Below are 17,950 nucleotides of genomic sequence, written 5' to 3' on the forward strand. Positions count from 1 at the left end.
AGGACATGCTTTGTTGGGACTGCACCTTGAATGCTTTGCGCCAGCTCTCCGTTACCTGCAGCGAGCCAGCAGGCTCCGGGGAAGGCGCAGCGCTTGGTTTTCAGGAGCCCACACCACGAGCACAAAGGGCTGGGTTTTCCCAGCCCCGGCACGAGGGCAGGCTGCTCCTCCCCAAGCACGGGTGGCGCTGAGCCCCCCGCACCCGCGTGTGCGGAGCGGAGCCGTGGGGCCACGAGGGAACACCTCGCGAGAACAGTGAGGGCTGGTGGACCAGCGCTTCTGGGATTTCCCCAGGTGGTTTCAGAACAAATTAACTCAGTTGCGCCTCTGGGCCCTCAGTGCTGGGATCTGTCAGTGGGGGCACGGAGCTCCAGCCGGTCCCCTGTCACCAGAGGTGACCTCCGGAGGGAAGCAGGCTGATGGAAGCCCGTCGGCCACCCGGCCGGATCAGAGCTGCTCTGCTGCTGGCGGCCTCCCCCTGCGGCACGGCAGCAGGGCAAAGCAGCAGCATGTTGGAGGCAGGCACTAATGCCCAAGCAAACTCCTCTTCCTGCGCCAGAGAGGCGCACACGGCAGCAACCAGGGCTTTTTGCAAACGCGTCCAAGCAAATGGCATCTTTTGGGTGGTCCTTTGGGGACCCAGGAGTTGGACTCAATGAGCCTCGTGGGCCCCTTCCAACTTGGATATTCTGTGATTCTGTGACATTTCTCAGAGCCCCGCACCACAGAAGGCCAGCAGCTGGGCAGACACCACGCAGACATACCAGGATAAAAGAAATTTGCGCTCGAGCCGCCCTCTCCACGCCGGCCGGGCTGGGTGCGCAGCGGGGCGAGCGAGCCCTGCTCAGCCCTGCAGGAGAGCGGCACCGGTTGGTGCCAGCTCAGCACAGACAGACAGACAGACGGCCTCTCGCGGCCACCACCCCCAGGTTAAACACGATGGAAAACTTTACAGAACCGGAGTCCAAAGTCGCCACCTGCGGAAGACGGGGCCAGCCCGGCAAACTCCACCAGACGGCAGAGGCTGCTGCAGCGAGCGCCGTCACCAACAGGGGAGGCAGTGGCTTCACCTGCCTCCCACATGAAAACAAAAGCAATTTGCAGCATACGCCAAGTTTAGGACACGTCAGGCTTTGGCATGTGGGACAATGCCGGGCTGTGACACTGTTTGGGGGGATAAAAGCCATCCCCAGCTCACACCGCCCGCCCGCAGGAGCACCGATCCTTCATGCGGCTCTGCTGTGCGCGGGGCGATGGGAACCCGAGGCAGCCGAGAGGGCCCGAGGGAGGAGAGCAGCCACCAGCATCTGCACAGTTACCTGCCTGCTTCAAAGGGCTGCTTTTTGCCTGCTTGAAACAGATTTAAAGCCAAATTGGACATAACTTTGCTTGCGGGCTCCAAAGTAAACTCTTGTTTTTAAAAAAATAAAAATAAACAAAAGAACAAAAACCTTCCTACTGGAAAGGTTTAAATTCAGGCATACATTCAAGTGTATTCAAGAACAAAATAAAGACAACTATTGCAAAACAAACAAACAAAAAACATGGAAACAAAACAAACCCCCCAACCCACATGCTGATTAAAAACCCACCCTCTGGAGGTTACAGTCGCTGGCCTCCCAACACAAAGCGCAACAGGGAGCCCAACAGCTCAGCACATCAGAACATCCCAATGCCCTTAAATGAAATGATTTCTCTACCAAATTGCTTCAAAAATCTTATCGACAGGAAAAAAACGGTGCAGACTGGCCGATGAGGGGGCAGCCCTGAGGGAGCCAGAGGTAGCCACCAGAACAGCGCAGACCCCATCCTCCTCCAGCCACACCGTGGATGTGCAGCAATTTTGTTCTTTAAAAGATGACCTGGAACACCATCTGCAAACATTCCCTGTATTTAGCAAAGGAGAAGAATGTGTTTTTCCCTGCCACATCCCACGTGGCGTGCATACAGAAACCAGAAGAGACCAGGACAGAAGTCGCTGCGGCTTCGATCACATGCGGCCAGGCAGGGGCAAAGCGAGGGCCGCGGTCCAGGACCACTTCGAGAAACAACCAGAGCGGTCCCGGCACATCCTGCGCCTGTTCCACAGCCCTGCTGTGCACTGTCACCGCTCACAGGGCCAAAAGAAACGAGCCTGAAGTTCGTTTTTATCTTACTAAAGCAATTTTAGGAGAGTACAGACTGCTACCTCACTCCTGCGTTTTCCTGGAAATGGTGGGTTTTCAAAGGATATTTTAGAAAACAGAAGTAATATTATTTTTTCTTACAGATTAAAAAACAGACAAAAAGAAACCACTACCTGTACTCTATGCTTAAAGACCAAATCTTTAAGGAGGGGAGAATTGCCAGTTTGTGGGTGTCCCTTGGCCAGCTGCGCTGGGTACCACAAACCGTGCGACAGAAGAGACGTGCCCATTTCTGCCAAACTCACGATGCCCTGCAGCTCCCTCCAACACGGCCTATAGGTAATGGCAGTACGTTAGCATGCTAGACCTCGATTATTCTCTTTTAATGCTTTTTCAATTTCAAATGCAAGAGCCTTATTAAAGTTAAACCCATGCGGTCAATGAGTTATGAGACAGGTGAAACTTTAAACAAAGTTCTCCTCCTGAGCACGAGCGTGGAGAACTTTGCTTTATATTTCATCACAGATTAAATAACTAAACCTCAAGAAAAGATGCCAGAAGGAGATAGGCAAACAAGCAGACTAGGGGAAGATATTACAGAATGCTTGATAAAGCGAAGCAAAGCAAAACCAAAACCCTATGCCCTGGGCAAAGGTGCAGCCGCAGATCTCAAAGCTCTTTTTATGGCCTCGTGAACAGCTGATTTGTATGCTGACCCTTTAATTCCCACTGCCACATACCTCTCTCCTCCAGCCAAGCTTGCTTTTCTGATCACAGGCAGAAAGTAGGCATTAAACACCAAAAATCACAACACAGAAGGTCAGGCAATGCCCACTTGGCTAACACATCCGTGGGGCGGCAAGCGCCCTCGGCATGAACATCCCCACTGCACGCTCAGAACAGCCCGGTGCCACCAGCCCCAGCCCATTTTCATTTTTAATCAAATAAAACACCCCCTGAGATGCTTCAGGTAAACCTTAAAATCAGGACACCCCGCCCCAGCCTGAACTGAAACCACGGCTTGACCGCGGTTCGTGCCCTGGCGTGGTGGCCGGCGGCCTGACGCCCACGCGAGGCTCAAGCCCCGTCTGCGGCCATTTTGTTAGAGGAAAGGAGACTGCAGCGAGTCACCCGCACGGGACGAGTGTTAAGGGACCATAAAGCCCTGTCATCACTGACGTGCCCGGTCTGGTAGCCAACAAAGATGGTATGGGGAAGGCAGCTCGAGAGAGGCCCGAGGCGATGAGATGCGGCCACCGCCCCCAGAGCCAGTGCCAGGCTGCAGCCGGCCGCAGGGACGGGCCCTGCCACACCGCGGAGGCCACCACCGAAGCCACATGCGAGCCGGCAAGGCCGGGCATGCAAAGCTTCCTGCTTCTGTGCCGACTTCAGGGCGCCTGCCAGCTTTGCAGGGCGTTTTGCTGGCTGGAGGATCGGGCTCAGGAGGGCTCCGGGGCTGGCAGCCCCTGTGAGGAGCTTTACAAGGCAGGGAGCGGAGCGGCGGCACGCGCTCAGGTGTGCTTCTGTGCTTCCAAGCAGGTCTGTTGGGAAAAAGCACAGCACGCCCCAGGCTCGAGGGAGCATTTGTTTGGCTTCTCTGATCCGTGACGGACAATTTCACCCGAGGTACAAGCGAAGCCCACGAGTGGGGCGGCAGCCGGTCCCTGCCGGCAGCCTCACCATCCTGCAGCACCGCTGGGCCTTGGCCACAGTGACTGGGAAGCTTGGGGGGAGAGGAAAAGGAAAAACAACTCTGTTTTCCCAGCAAGAGTGAGCGTATTTGTGATTCACGCCAGCTCTGAGGGACAGGCGGGGGAGAGGGATGGGTGGCACACAGCACCCTCCAAGGACACCCCGTGCTGCTCCCATCCTGTGGCCCTGGCCTCTGAGCTGATAACACCACTCTGTCCAGAGCCACAGACCTGGGGTCAGGGGAAGAAGACCACCAGAAAGAGCCCCCAGTTGCTTGGTGCTGTGTCCTGCCCCGCAGGGGTGGCCCGGCCGGTGGCAGTGAGCCCAGCCCAGCTCGTGGTGCTGGGGACAGGCACCTGCCCAGTCACACGACGTGCTTAAATTGGCTTTACACTGATGTAAAGGGGAGAGAGGAGGCAAGTTGTGCTGGCAGTCCACCCTGAAACGCCCCATGTCAGTTCAGCCCCGTGCACTGGCCCCAGGCCAGCAGGAACCTGTCACCCACCGAATAACCCCACACCGGGGACCGTCACCAGCAGCAAGGCACCAACCACTCAGCCACAGTATTTGCCTCTTCCTGCTTATTTGGGCAATACCCATTTTTCAGAGAAGCCAGAGGGTCCTCACTGAGCTCAGGGCAGAGACAATGACCCACCTGGCCTGGCACAGCCCCAAATTCAGGTTGACCCAAGCGCCAGCAGAAAGCAGGTCCAGGGCCACCTGAAAAGCTGCCTGCAAGGTTTTGAGGCTCCTGCACTCAACGCCAGCTCTCAGGCTGGGCAAGAGAAAACCCATCAGGAAAAGAACAAACAAACAAACAAAATTACAAGACCTGGCACATCCTCCGTGCCCGGAAAGCCCGCAGCCGCCATCCTTCCCGGCCCAGCTCCCCGGTCAGACCGCAGTTACGCAGACACAGCCTGCCCCTTCCTGGCGATGCCGGGGCTCGGAGCAGTCCCCAGGACGGAAATCTGCCTCCTCCAGGACCCCAGCTCCCTCCTTATTTCGTGCTAGCGCACAAAACTCACCTGCGGACACATTGCCTCTTTGCCCACGTCGAATCCAGCTCCTGCTGGGCAGGAGGTGGGAAGCAAAGTCCCGGAAAGGCTCGGCGCGAGGTTCACCAACGGAGTGCAGGTCGCGGAACAGAGTGCCTTTTGTTCCTGACCTTCCAGCCCCCGCGATAACAATATGTGAGCTAATGCACACTCCCCTGCCGTGTGACTGCAGCCATCCGAGCTACGTGAATACCAAAATAAAAGCACGCCCCACGCGACGGCCAGCCCCGCTCCAGGTGCATGTGCTTTCTTTCTATGTAAACGTATCTCCAATTAAGGTTAATTTCGAGGAGGGCCATTCTTGCTACAGAGGCTTCCCAGGCTTATCTCATCTTTCCTGGTGTTTCTGGTGAATATTTAAACATTGAATAACCATCTCCTTCCTTATAATAACAAATAGAAAAGTAAATAACGCCCGCCTTGCTCACTCCAGAGACCAGGAGCACTTTGCTGCTGATAAGTGCTCACCGCTGCAGTGACTCAGAGAGCAATGCAGGACGGGTGGGTGACTGCCACCCCAAAGGGCTGCTGCTTGCCTCAGCAGGGATACCCAGCTACAAACACACCGCCCCGAGCTCCACGTTGCCCCCACCCAAGCTGCTGCTTCTGCAAACAGCGGAGCCACCGCCACGGTGCGACCCGAGGAAGCGCTTCAGGTCCCTGGGACCCCCCTGTCCCCAAGGCAGCTGCCGGCATAGGGACAAAGTCCCCGTCCCTTGAACCCGGAGGTTTGGGCTGTTCTGTGTATATCTGCACCTGGGATCCCAACGGGGCCTTATTTCTCCATCTCTTCATTTTAGCTGCCTCTCCAAGTCCTTTTCCTGCAGACTGCTCCCTGAGCCAGCACTTGGGGACAGGAACTTCTCAGCCGCACGCTGCCCAGACGCCGCTCCCTGATGGGCTGGGGACTGAACCCCTTCACGACGCACCCGGAGCTTGCCCCCTCCGTCACAGCAGCGATACCCTGACCGAGGAGAGCACCAACACGAGCTTCTTCAGCCAAACATCCACAAGAGGTACAATGGCACCAGGCCTGCAGGACCCGACTCTTCTATGGGACCCGCACGCAGCTCCTAACGCACAGAACAAGGAGCTCAGCCCATCCTGGTTCGCTGGCCTGCTCCAGATCAGGAGCACAGCTCACCATTTCTAGCACAGTTTATCTGACAAGTCCCCCAAACCTCCACCCAAAGGTCCTACCTCTCCCCCTGCTCCAAGCAACGGATCCAAGCTTTGCTGCTGATCAGAAAGTCGCTCCCTGGTGTCTAGCCTAACCCTCCCCACTTCGGCTACACCCTCTCTTGCATTGTGCATGAGATACCAAAAACTCTGCTCCTTCCCTCTACAGAAACTTCCCATAATTGAACTTTGGTCTCCGTCGGTCACGGGAGCCAGCATAAATGAGCATTTCTTCCCATTACCTTCACAAATCACATTTTCTCATTTTCTCTGGGCTATTCTTGCTCTCCTCTGGGACACATCCTTCCTGCAGCACGGTGCCCCAAGCAGGACCTTCTGCTCCGGCAACACCAGCAGGAAGCGTCTTGCTTGATAACCAGGCAACCCTCTGTGCTCAGCGTGAAAGAGGCAGGGATTCCTGGTAACGAGCGCAGCAGCAGCACAGTTATGGTTTAACCCGAGCTCCTGTCCTGGCTCCATCCAGATCTGCCACTTAACTGAGCGGGTCACAGCCCTTTTGCTCCCTCAGCTCCTCTGCTTGTGCTGTGGGACCTCAGGGGCCTTCTAGCACCGCTGTACTGCAAGGCAAGGTTCGTCAGGAGGCACCAAGCGCTGCCAGTTTTCCTTTAGGAACTCTTACTGAGACAGCTTTGCCTCCTGGAGCTGCCTGATGTGCTCCTGGCCACCCAGGGCCACGAGCTGCAGCCGAGCTCCTGCTTCTCTGGGTCCCACGGCCATGCTCGCGGCTCAAGATAAAGCTTCAAGGTCCTTGTTTTCCAAACTCCTTCCACCTTATCTTGCACAAGGCAAACACTACGACTAGGATCTCTTCCAACCAAGGATATTTCTCACAGTATGCCTGAACTACAGAGTCCTACTCCAGAGACACTCGTGCCCGATTTTCCCACCTCTCATCCCTTACTCTAAGTAGTGCTGAGGTCCGTACAATATATCAACTTCCTTGGTACTTTCAAGCTGCTTCTTACAAAATTGTCAACAGAGCCAGATTTTGGAGTTTGATCCAGCAGTTTTAGCAATTACCGTGTTTTCTGTGCCTTATCGATGCAGATAACACCAGCTGTTCGCTTGTTTGCTGTGAACACGAGAGCTCTGCACGACCGGAGCTGCCTTTGCTGCTGCTTCGTGGAGCAGGGAGGCTCCGCGTGCTCCCTTAGGGGACGGACGGACGAGCAGACAGAAACCTGCATCAACCGCGTTTCACGCTCCTGCAGTTCCAGCCACCCAAGAGATTCTGGGTGCAGCAGCTCTTTATGGCCGAAGCAACGCTAACTCCAGCAACTGACTTGAAGAGGGTTTGGTGATCCTCTTCTGTTCGGACATGACGAGTTTTTGGGCCAGCCCCGTGCAGGGGAGCCCGCAGAGGCCGGTCCTACCAGACAGGGGAAAGGCACTGGTAGGAAAAGGGAAAGCCTGAGCTGAGCTGCCACGTCCTGCAAATGCTGCCTGAGGTCCGCAGACAGCTCCGTGCTTTTTCGGAAGGGAAACAACTCCTAGGGCAGCCTGCAGTAAGGAAGGAGTGCTCAGAAAGTCCACAGGGCTTCCAGGAGGAGAGAGGCACAACCACCCCCACGTGCCCACGGCGAGGCACAAGCCAAGAGGAGCGGTGGCCGATGTGCCCGTGACCCGCTCTTGCAGGCTGTGATTCAGCTTCAGCTCCTGCACCACCACCGCGCAGTTCGAGTCGTACCAGCCTTCAATCCCCAGGCAGCCAGAGAAATTCAGCAATGTGGATTTAAATTGCCTCCCTCTGATTTTTACACCCTTCCAGAAGCATTCAATTCAATTACTCCACATGAAAAGAAATTCCAGCTTCAACAGATGCAACAGTTTGCAGCAACCGCCAGCACGCGCCGTGCCTGCAGACGGGGGGGCTGGGATAGCCAGGGGCATCCCCCTCCCACAACTAGATGTGGGACCCCGAAAAGGACCGTGGGACCCCACTGAGGACTGCAGGGCCCCACCGAGGACTGCTTTCCTCCCCAGATCCACTCCAGCTGTGCCATACACGTTGCTCCTGAACGCTTAGCCAAGGGGACAAGCCGGGGGAGAAGGCTTGCAGGGTGCACGTGTCCGGTGAGTGCCGCTGCACGCCTGCTCAGCACTGCTGTCCTGAGAAAGCACAGCACCCCTCTGGCGGCCGCGATGCATCCTTCCTCGCTGCTACCACGGGGAGCCCCAGCGACTGCCCAGCAGATGGCAACAGCCCTGCACACCGTGCACAGCCCTGCACAGCCCTGCACACCGTGCACAGCCCTGCACAGCCCTGCACACCATCACACAGCCCTGCACAGCCCTGCACACCGTGCACAGCCCTGCACAGCCCTGCACACCATCACACAGCCCTGCACACCATCACACAGCTCTGCACACTGTACACAGCCCTGCACAGCCCTGCACACCATCACACAGCCCTGCACACCATCACACAGCCCCGCACACAATCACACAGCCCTGCACAGCCCTGCACACCATCACACAGCCCTGCACACCATCACACAGCCCTGCACACCGTGCACAGCCCTGCACAGCCCTGCACACCATCACACAGCCCTGCACACCATCACACAGCCCTGCACAGCCCCGCACACCATCACACAGCCCTGCACACCATCACACAGCCCCGCACACAATCACACAGCCCTGCACAGCCCTGCACACCATCACACAGCCCTGCACACCATCACACAGCCCTGCACACCATCACACAGCCCTGCACACCGTGCACAGCCCTGCACAGCCCTGCACACCATCACACAGCCCTGCACACCATCACACAGCCCTGCACAGCCCCGCACACCATCACACAGCTCTGCACACCGTGCACAGCCTCACACAGCCCCACAAACCATCACACAGCCCCGCTCCCCCTCTACGCCCCTCACCTTCTGCAGTTTCAGCTGCCCCGTTTTGCACATCTCAAGAAGGGCCTTCCTGCCACCGGGCTGGCCCAAAGCACGAGCTGCCATGGCTGAAATCGGTGTTTGTGTTATTTATCACACTCCTGGCCAGCCTTTACAGAGCACAGCCCTGCAGCGGCTCTGCCTCGCCTCCAACCCACCTAAGGTTACAAATCGCCGTGCCCAGTAACTCTGGCAGCCCACCAAATTTTTGTGGTTTGCTTTCATTTTGGGAGAATCATTCTATTATCGTCTGATGCTGGGAGAGCCAGCCTGCCCGCACTGCACTGCTCCAGAGGGCTCGGCTGCCCTCAGGAGACGGGGCAGGTCGGACAGAGGGCTCTGTCCCGGGGCAGGGCACAGCAGGCATCAAAAAAGCTAACTCCAGTTTCACCTTTCCCCCCTCGCAGGGCATTGCAAAGGAGCCCCCGTACCTCAGGAGTGAGTCACCAGCACAGCTTGATGCTGCCCAGCCGGCAAGGGAGGTGAGGATAACTCCCACCTCCCAGTTAGTCAGAGCGAAGCTGCACCAGCCCAGCCTGGGGGAAAGCCGGCGACGACTCGGGTGCCTGGACGGACGGACTCCAAGGTCCTCCTGCACTGCTCGGCAGGGTGGCCAAAGCCCTGGGATTATTGTTAGGCGACGTTTCCCTGCCAGAGCAGAGAGCTGCCTGCAGCCACCACGGTCAGGCAGGGAGGCACTACAGGGGGCTGCCGGCAGGCACGTGGCCCCACGAGGGGATGCTCTCCCTGCTCCGGAGCCGGGCGGGCAGGGGATGAGGTTCCTTCGGCACGCGTGGCAGCGCAGCTAGGGATGGCAGGGAGCCCCTGCAGGCACCACTTGATGAGCAAAACGCCACGTGGCTGCAGGAAGCCAGGCTCCTGCACTTCTGATCCCCTCCGAGCCGCTGTCTCAGCAGAGGTACACGACCAGATATCCTCTCTGGAAACCATTTAACAGAGGGACCGTGTCTGCTGACCGGAGCTGGCAGGGCGCAGCAGGAGCCAGCAGCTCCGTGCTCCCCGTGCATGCTCCTTTGCTCCCGCTGCCTGCCTCTGCGCTGCCCCAGGGCTTATGCTCTGCTCCGACGTGTGCTGACCCTGCTGGGGACTTCCCCTAACTCCAGAAAGACCAAGCCTTACCCAAATACAACATGAAAACACCGCACTCTCCTCCACACCAGTTTTTGCCTACCGCCTCTCACTCTGTCCCTGCCGTCTCTCTCCAAGCTGAGCTGATCACATCAGGGCTGAGTCCCTGTGTGAAGCGGCAAAGCTCAGACCTCGTCTCCTGTAAGAGGCTTTTCTGCCCTTACTCGAAGGTTCAAGCGTTGGCTCTCCTCCCTCTGCAGGGCAAACACTTGCTGGAAGTCACCAGTGCTGGTTCCTCGGGGATTTCTGCGGATGTTCAGTGCTCCCCGATGACAAGCGCCAGCAGAGGGGATGAGTCACCAAGAGGAGCAACCTTATCAACAAAGGGAAGGTATTTTCATTTAGACTGCTTAAAGCTCTTGTTTACACTTGTTTGAACAAACATTTAGGAGAAAAGCTCTCTGTCACGGCCTCGGCACTTAGAAGAGCCAACCACTCAAGCCCCTGTGATTCTCCTTGGCTAAGAGGGCCGAAACCCCAGACACCATAACCGCGCCTGCTCTCAGCGCCTGGCGCAGCACACGCAGCACCACTCCTCCAGGTCGCCTTTAGAAGGTCCACTGATGTGACAGAAGGCCAAAAGCTGGCCATGCCCCTAGCCCCGCCACCCTGCCAAAGCAAGAGGGGCTCACCCGTGGCCCAAAAGCCTTCGTGCTGAGGCTGAGAAGGAAGCGGTGGCCTCCAAGAGGCTGTTGAGCTGCCCGGCGGTCCCACGCAGAGGCACATTTTCGAGCCCCACGCTCGCTGTGCACCAGCTTCCCAGGTCTGAAACGGGGACATTCCCATGCAAAATGCTTTTTGGTGGTGCGTGGGGGGAGGTTTGTTCAGAGGAAAGGCAACGCCTTCACTTTCGGAAGGATTTTTTTCCCCCTCCTCTCTTCCAGGTGGATCCAGGCAAGGCAGAACATGTCCCGGGGAAGGCCACTTGCTCTGTTTGCTGTTGTTGCCGTTTGTTCTGTTTGCTGTCTCACCATCTCCAGAGCTCCCTGCTGCACCCAGCCGAGCCCAGCCTGCCGCAGGTCCTGCTGGCAAGCAGCCCTGCCGGGCTCCGACGCACAGCGATGAAAACCCCTCGTTTGCTGCTCCCAGCAGGATGCCCTGCACCGCTCCTCTCACCCTCCCGGACGCAGCTCACGCTGCCCAGGGCACGGCTCCGCAGGACAAGTGCAATAAAGTGCACGTTGGGAGCTCAGCGAAATGAGAACAGAAAAACACACGCCCCAAGACACCAATTTATTTTTACACTCGCAACACTGAGCGGTATTTCTCGATCATGTTCTCATTTGCTGAATCTCTACGAAATCCTTGCAGGCTGGAGAGTATTTCGAACCACGTATCCAAGACAACAAGGGTAATTCTTCCCCAGCATATTAAACATAGACACCAACAGAGCTCTGATCTTTTCAAGATTACCCTGATTTCAGTAGAATAATCCATTGCCATCTTTCCGAAAAGACGATTTCAGGATTCATCACCTTTTTCCTCCGGTTCACCTTGTCGTTGCAAGGAATCAGTGGCCCAGGGGCCGAAGCACTCCATCCCGGTGGGGCACGCACCCGGCTTGTTGGTATTCCTGCCCAGAGCAGCCTGCAGCACTGACGGAGCTCATCTGTGTTAAATTAGCCCTTAGAAAACATCTCTGCTCTGAATCGCAGCGCAATCGTCCCATGACGTAGGTCTGAGGAGCAAAAACCAAAGCCCTTGCCTGCCCGCGCACTGCAACTCCGGGCGTCACAGCCTCTAAACTGCTCAGCGCTCAGCTCGGTGGTTAAAAAAAGGCAAAGAAAAATAAAACACATTTGTGACCTTGCACAATACAGAGCGAGGAATATGAAAACCCATGTCCTGTCCTGCCTTCCTGTCCCCCTTCTCTATCCCGCTATCGCTGGATAGCTATAACTATCCTTACCCCCCAGAAAAAAGAGAGCGCAAAAATTATTTTAGGCCCTTTGCACAAGCCGTAGACGAAGACAACGACAGCAGTTCAGCCTATGGAAAAATAATCTCAGATCCAAGGTGCCCTGGAAAGCCTTCTGGTGGAGGGACGCAGGGTCACGAGCTCTTCAGGCCAAGGGAACAAGTGACCCGCTCTGGGTGGCGGTGTCAGCCCAACGTGCTGAGCCCGGGCAGCCAAATGGCTCAGCAGAAACCGCGCCTGGCCGGGACGCGTGCTGCTGGCACACGGCTGCCGGGCACCAGGTGTCAAAGGGACAGCTCTGAGACATGTCAAGCGATGCACACGTGCTTCTCATGAACAGGGGGAAAGGAAGTTGCCCAGCGCCCAACATACTGTCAGGAAACTCAAACGAATAGTTTCAGCCCTTTATCACGAAGGCCAGGATAACACATTACAGACTACACAAAGCAAGGATGTGCATTTACGTGCAAATCTAAAAGAGCCCTTTCCAAGTCACTATTTCCACGACAAAAACATAAAACCAGGGGTACCGAGATGAGAGTCAAAAACCCACAGAGGAAAGCTTAAAGAAGGACGAGCAGAAGGAAGCCATTCAGTCCCCCCGGGGGACCGAGGACCAGCAGGCCCCTGCTCCGAAGGCACCTGCAGCACCTCCTGCTCCGGGCTGTGGGGCAGAGCAGCAACGAGGACGCTTACAAAGCAAAGCCCCAAACCCCAGAGACAACGAACGGCAGCCTCCCTTCTAGCCGGGGCTACAGGGCCCTCCTGCAGTGTGCTCCTCTGCTAAGGAGTGCAGAAGGGAACGGAGGGATGGGGACCGCAACGTCAGCAAAAGGAAGGAAGTACAGCACGTAAGCATCCTTGATCAACCCCAAGAACAAAGAGAAAATCTACAATTTGTCTTCTGGTCTACCTTCTGCTGGCCGGATAGCACCAAGTGCCCGCTGGGCCTCAGAGGCAGGCTCCCAGCTGGTCTTGTCCCAAAACTGGGCTCACGTTCTGCAACGGCAGCAGCTCCAGCAAGGACACAAACGCAACCACAGCAGGCACCCGTCCCGCACCCAGCGCACCACGCTCTGGCGCTCTGCAAGCTAAGACAGCGCTAGCAACGAGTAGGTTTTCGCCTGGACACCGCCTTTAGGTTAAACAGCACCAAATGCTCTATGCAAATTCTCTGGCCCAGTCACCCACAGCTGAAAGGTTTCGTCCCGACTAAGCGTTAAAATCCCGAGCCGCAGCACAGCGAGCTGCTCCACCCACCGAGCCGGCGTGCTCAAGCCTCACGCGGCACAAAGCTGCCGTTCACGGGTGTTAGCAGCATTCGTACTTGCCTCAAACGTGACAAAGTCATCAAATTCATCAGGACAGGCCGGGGTTTCCTCCTCGGGGGTATATCCCATATCATACAGCTGGCTGTCAGGATCTGCAGAGGGAAGGAAAAACAGAATCACCAAAAGGAAACCCGCACCCCCGAACGAAGGGCAGCTTTGGGAGACGCGACAGCAGAAGGACAAGAATTTCCTTCCGCACCCGCTGATGCCTTCGGCTTTCGGAAAGGACGCCTGCCTCCAGGCACCCCACCTCCAGGAAGGGGGGAAGGCAACTCGGGCGGCTGCTCCTGGCAGAGGTCCTACGAGGCCCTTCGCGGCTCCCATGGGGCTAGCGCCTCGATTCGTCCCCACCCCGCCATGGTCTCCGCTTCTTTTCCTAGTTTCTTCCCTATCTCTGTTTCCCGCATCCCCTTCTTCTTCTCCCAGAAGGCTCTAATCCTGCTGTGGGCAGGGAATACATTAGTTCTGTGTGTGACAGCCAACTACCATGGGAACAGCAGAGAAGGCAGGCGGCACCGAAGCTGTTGTCATCTCCTGCTCCTCCCGTGACCAGCCGCATCAGGAGCCATCCTCACAGGAGGACAGGAAAATAGGAGGTTTTCAAGGAGATTTCTTAAAAAATTCACTCCTCCCACCCCCAAACACATCTGCAGCCGAGCGGGTCGGCGTTTCTCCGAGCCCTTCGACGGAGGAAGCGCGCACAAATTCCCCGCACTCCCTCAAGCAACAGCTAATGCCCGATCCAGCGCCCGACCTAGATCACAGCCTGGAAACACCAAATCGAGATCAGACGCTGCGGTCCCAAAATAAATAGCGGGCTCCAAACCACACGCCTCGGAGCCGCGAGCGCTGCGGCACCGGCTTCGCCTGATGTCGACCGACTTGGCCAGGCAAAGGGCGCCGTAATGCTGGCACTCCCGGGGAGGCTCCGCGATCGCGGAGGCTTTCTGCGCACCACTGCTGGAGGCAGGGGACGGGAGGAGACTTCTGAGTCCTTCGGGCTGGTGGCTTCCCAGCGGGCTGGCAGCGCGGCCGGATCCCTTCCAGGCTGGGAGGTGCCTACGAGCTGTGCCGCGGCCAGGCAGCGTGGCCACACGGGCAGGAGCGCGCACACAGCCTTCTTGCTGTGGTTGGGCCTCAGCAAGGAGCCCGGGGCCTCCTCCGGGCACGAAGGAGGGCCACGCTCCACCCCGGGGACCTGCACAGCCAGCGCAGAGGCAGGTGGTGAGGGCACGGGGCAGGCACGCCTGCAGCAGCACCCTCCCACCCACACGCACCCTCTTTGGGCTGGCCACCGAATGCAGACACGGCGGGTGCCCGGGAGCCTTCGAGGCAATGGCCACCAGCAGCTCGGGGCTGCCAGAAGCCAGCGCGGGGCCTGACGCGAGCCCCCCAGCCCAGGGCTGGGGCTTTTGGGGCTGGACTGCAAAGCAAAATGAGGAACAAGCCAAATTACTTTTCCAGAAGCCAGGGTACGCCGACTCGCTCTACAGCGAGCGCGCCGCGGGGCGGTGGCCTTAGCAGAAGAAAGGTGCTGGAGTTGGAGTAGGAGTTGGACTTGATGATCCTTATGGGTCCCTTCCAACTCGGGATATTCCATGATTCTATGTGCTCTGGTTTGTGGGGCGCGACCTCGCTGTCCCCGCTGCTCTCCCTGCTGACAGCCCCGGGCGAGCGGTGCCACCGGGGGCTGTGCTCCCACCCCGGGGCAGGCGGCACGGGAGGAGACAACCTCAGGTCGCCTTCTGCTACCTTCACCTGGACAGAGCACCCCGCAGCCTGAAATCCCGCGTTCCCACTAATTATCCCTGCCTCTGCTCAGATGCGAGAGGCTCCCTGCCGACAGCTCCCCCAGGGCTGGGGACAGGGACCCGCGGGCTGCGAAGCCACGGCAGCACCCGGGAGCAGGACTCACCACGGGGAGCCTCTGCCCGCTCCTGGGACAGCACAACGGCGCTGCTGGAGGAGACCCCACCCCACCAGCACCCTGCAGCACCCCCAGAACCACCGAGTGCCCTGCAGTGGGCAGAGCCAGGCACAGGCTGCTCCCTTCTGCTTACCCCGCTACCCATTTTTTCTCCTCCCCCTCAACCTAGACACATGAAAACCTGATTTTCTACAGACACAGATAGAGGTATTTATTCAGCTCCTTCCTTCCTACGGGGCTTGAAAAGGGAGGATTTACAGCCAAGCGAAAGCTTCCAGATCCCCCTGGAAGCAGAGGTATAAAGCGTGGGCAGCCACGGCACAACCAGCTCCCCGCCCGCGGCCGTCCCCATCGCGGCTCCTGCCCAAAGCGAGCGCTGCTGGAGCCCTTTGGGCGTTTCTCGGCGTAGGGCGAGCAGGAGGCTGGTTGCTCCATCCGTCTGCAGAGCGAGCAGCCTGCAGATGGGTCTGCGAGCACACAGGGCTCATTTTCACAGCAAGCTCCGTTGCTGAGAGCAAGGAGAAGCCCTTTGAGGGGTCCCCTGATGGTGCCTTGGCTGAGCAGAAGCCATGCCCAGGGGACAGCGCCCCACGTTTCCATCTCCCCCTGCTCCACTAGGAGAGCAAAACCGAACAAAACAAGCAGCACAGGTTGACTTCCCTGCTCGGTTCATTCCCTCCCCCTCCTAAAAAGCCATATGGTGCTTTGTGTATAGGGCGAGTTGCCATGGAGAGCTTGCCTGCAAGCCTCCCAGCACAATACGCTGCATTAAGCTTCCAAATTCCTGTCCAAAAGAGCCCCAAACCCAAGAGACCTCTGCGGCTCCACCGGCAAGGAGCAGCGACGGCGCGGTGCGGCCCCGTCCTGCACCACACACGGCGAGGCGGGACGGGAGGAAGCACACAGCCCACGCTCACCCCACTCTCCTCCGGGCCAAATCCCAGCCGATCCCCTGCTCCCCTTCACATCCCCTTCCCCACGCCCCTGGCACCACAAAGCAGACCTTCATCTCTTACACCCGGCCCCCATTTCCCCTGGCATCGCCTCCCTCCCGCGCCGCTCAGCAGCGCAGCCTTCGCCCAGGCCGGTCCCGAGGGCGGTCTGCATCCCTCCCACCCGCATCCCTCCCACCCGGCTGCCCACGACGGCTTCCCCCCCACGTTTCCAGCTCTACCGGTCACCCTTGCTGCTGGTCCTGGTACCTCTGAGCAGAGCCCAAAGGCTCAAAGCTACAAATTAGGCTCCACGAGACCCTACGGGGAGCTCTGCTGCCCAACAGCCTCCTCACAAAGAGGCTATAAGCTATACGTCATGTCTTTTTCCCAAATTAATTGCGCTAATTTACTTGACCGGAATACTCACGTATTGCTCACACAGTGTGCCCGACACCCGGATAAAGTGTTAGTTAAATTAGTGGGGTAGCACAGTTTTACCAAGATAACGTAGCTGATGGGGAGCGTACTATTGCTGTAACCAGTAAAACCAGGGACATTCATTGTACCATCCAGTGAAACTCAGGTGAAATAAATAAATAAAAAAGATGTAATAAGCAGATTAATGCTCCGCAGCACCCCCCTGACACCTCTTCCCACCCCTGCCTTGACGTTTCCCATTGCCTGACCTATGACTGCCCTAACCCGGCTGGAGATCGCCTTGATGCATGACCACAGCTGGGAGACGGGGCTGTGCCTTCATGCAGGCTCCTGGCCTCCTCCAGCCTGCTGTGAGCCCAGCTCAGAGCAGCCAGCCCCAGCGCTTCGTTTTCCCCTACATATTTGACTTTCTGCTCTTCCCAGTGCTGCTCTGCTTCCTGCTGCCTTTGGGCTCTGCATTAAATCCTGCAACTCCCTCTAGCCTTCGGATGTCCTCATTCCTCCCAGCGTTTTAAAAATCTTTGTCCAAACACCCTCGCGCAAAGCATCTGACGTGGAGCATCCCCGAATATATCTGTGCGCTCTCCCACTGACGGGTATTTGCTTTCACCTTTTACAAGGACCACGAGCCAAGGGCAACCTCTGTCTTGCATCTGTCTCACATCTGGAGCCTCTGCCAGCAGCAGAGACGCAGCCAGGTGGCACAGAGCACAACGCGCATGTCCAGCAAGCAGGATGGGTCCTGGGCTCTGCGCGGGGCTGGGTGCGCGCTGAGCTCTTGCAGCAGCCGCAGCCGCGCTCTCCGTCGTCTCGGTGCTCTTCGGAAAGGCTCGGAGGTGTAACTATAGCCTGGGCTTTTCAAGAAACGCAGCACAGCGTGGAGCTACAGGAAAAGAAGTCACGGGGCACAGAGGGCTCCTGAAATAGATTCTAAAAACTGCTTTCAAAAGGCAGCGTTTCAGTGAAAAGGCACCTTGAGTGAAGAGCTGTGGGTACAGGAGTGACACGCAGGTCAGAAACAGAGCCAGTTTTATCGACTTCATATAGGAATGACCTAGAAAAACAGAGCCTTTCAGAAGTATTTAAGTCATCTGCCAACACACACCGCACATACTGCTGCAAGCCACAGAGCCACAAACCCGAAGCGATTCCAACAGCCTGGACGACGTGCAGCCAGCAGACCAGACTCAGCCAGCGCGGCGCTAAGGCGAGGGACCTGCACGCACGGCACAGAACAGCCCCCCGAAAGGCAGCCTCAAGTTATGGTCGCCTTACG

General features: G+C 57.5%; 1 protein-coding gene across 3 annotated transcripts in view; it reads right to left on the reverse strand.

The window, feature by feature from the left end:
• The window catches only part of RAB11FIP3 (RAB11 family interacting protein 3), a 73,308-nt gene that overhangs the window by 25,393 nt on the left and 29,965 nt on the right, over nucleotides 1-17,950 (reverse strand). For 2 of the 3 annotated variants that reach the window (XM_080556328.1, XM_080556327.1), the window contains exon 3: nucleotides 13,375-13,466. In XM_080556328.1, coding sequence (XP_080412454.1) covers nucleotides 13,375-13,466 — 92 coding nt within the window. Of the gene's footprint in view, nucleotides 1-4,846; nucleotides 5,030-13,374; nucleotides 13,467-17,950 lie in introns of those variants that run through there. The other variant, XM_080556329.1, reaches the window with a different exon arrangement.

This window comes from Anser brachyrhynchus (genome assembly GCF_964034855.1).
Source record: "Anser brachyrhynchus genome assembly, chromosome: 15".
Lineage (NCBI taxonomy): Eukaryota > Metazoa > Chordata > Aves > Anseriformes > Anatidae > Anser > Anser brachyrhynchus.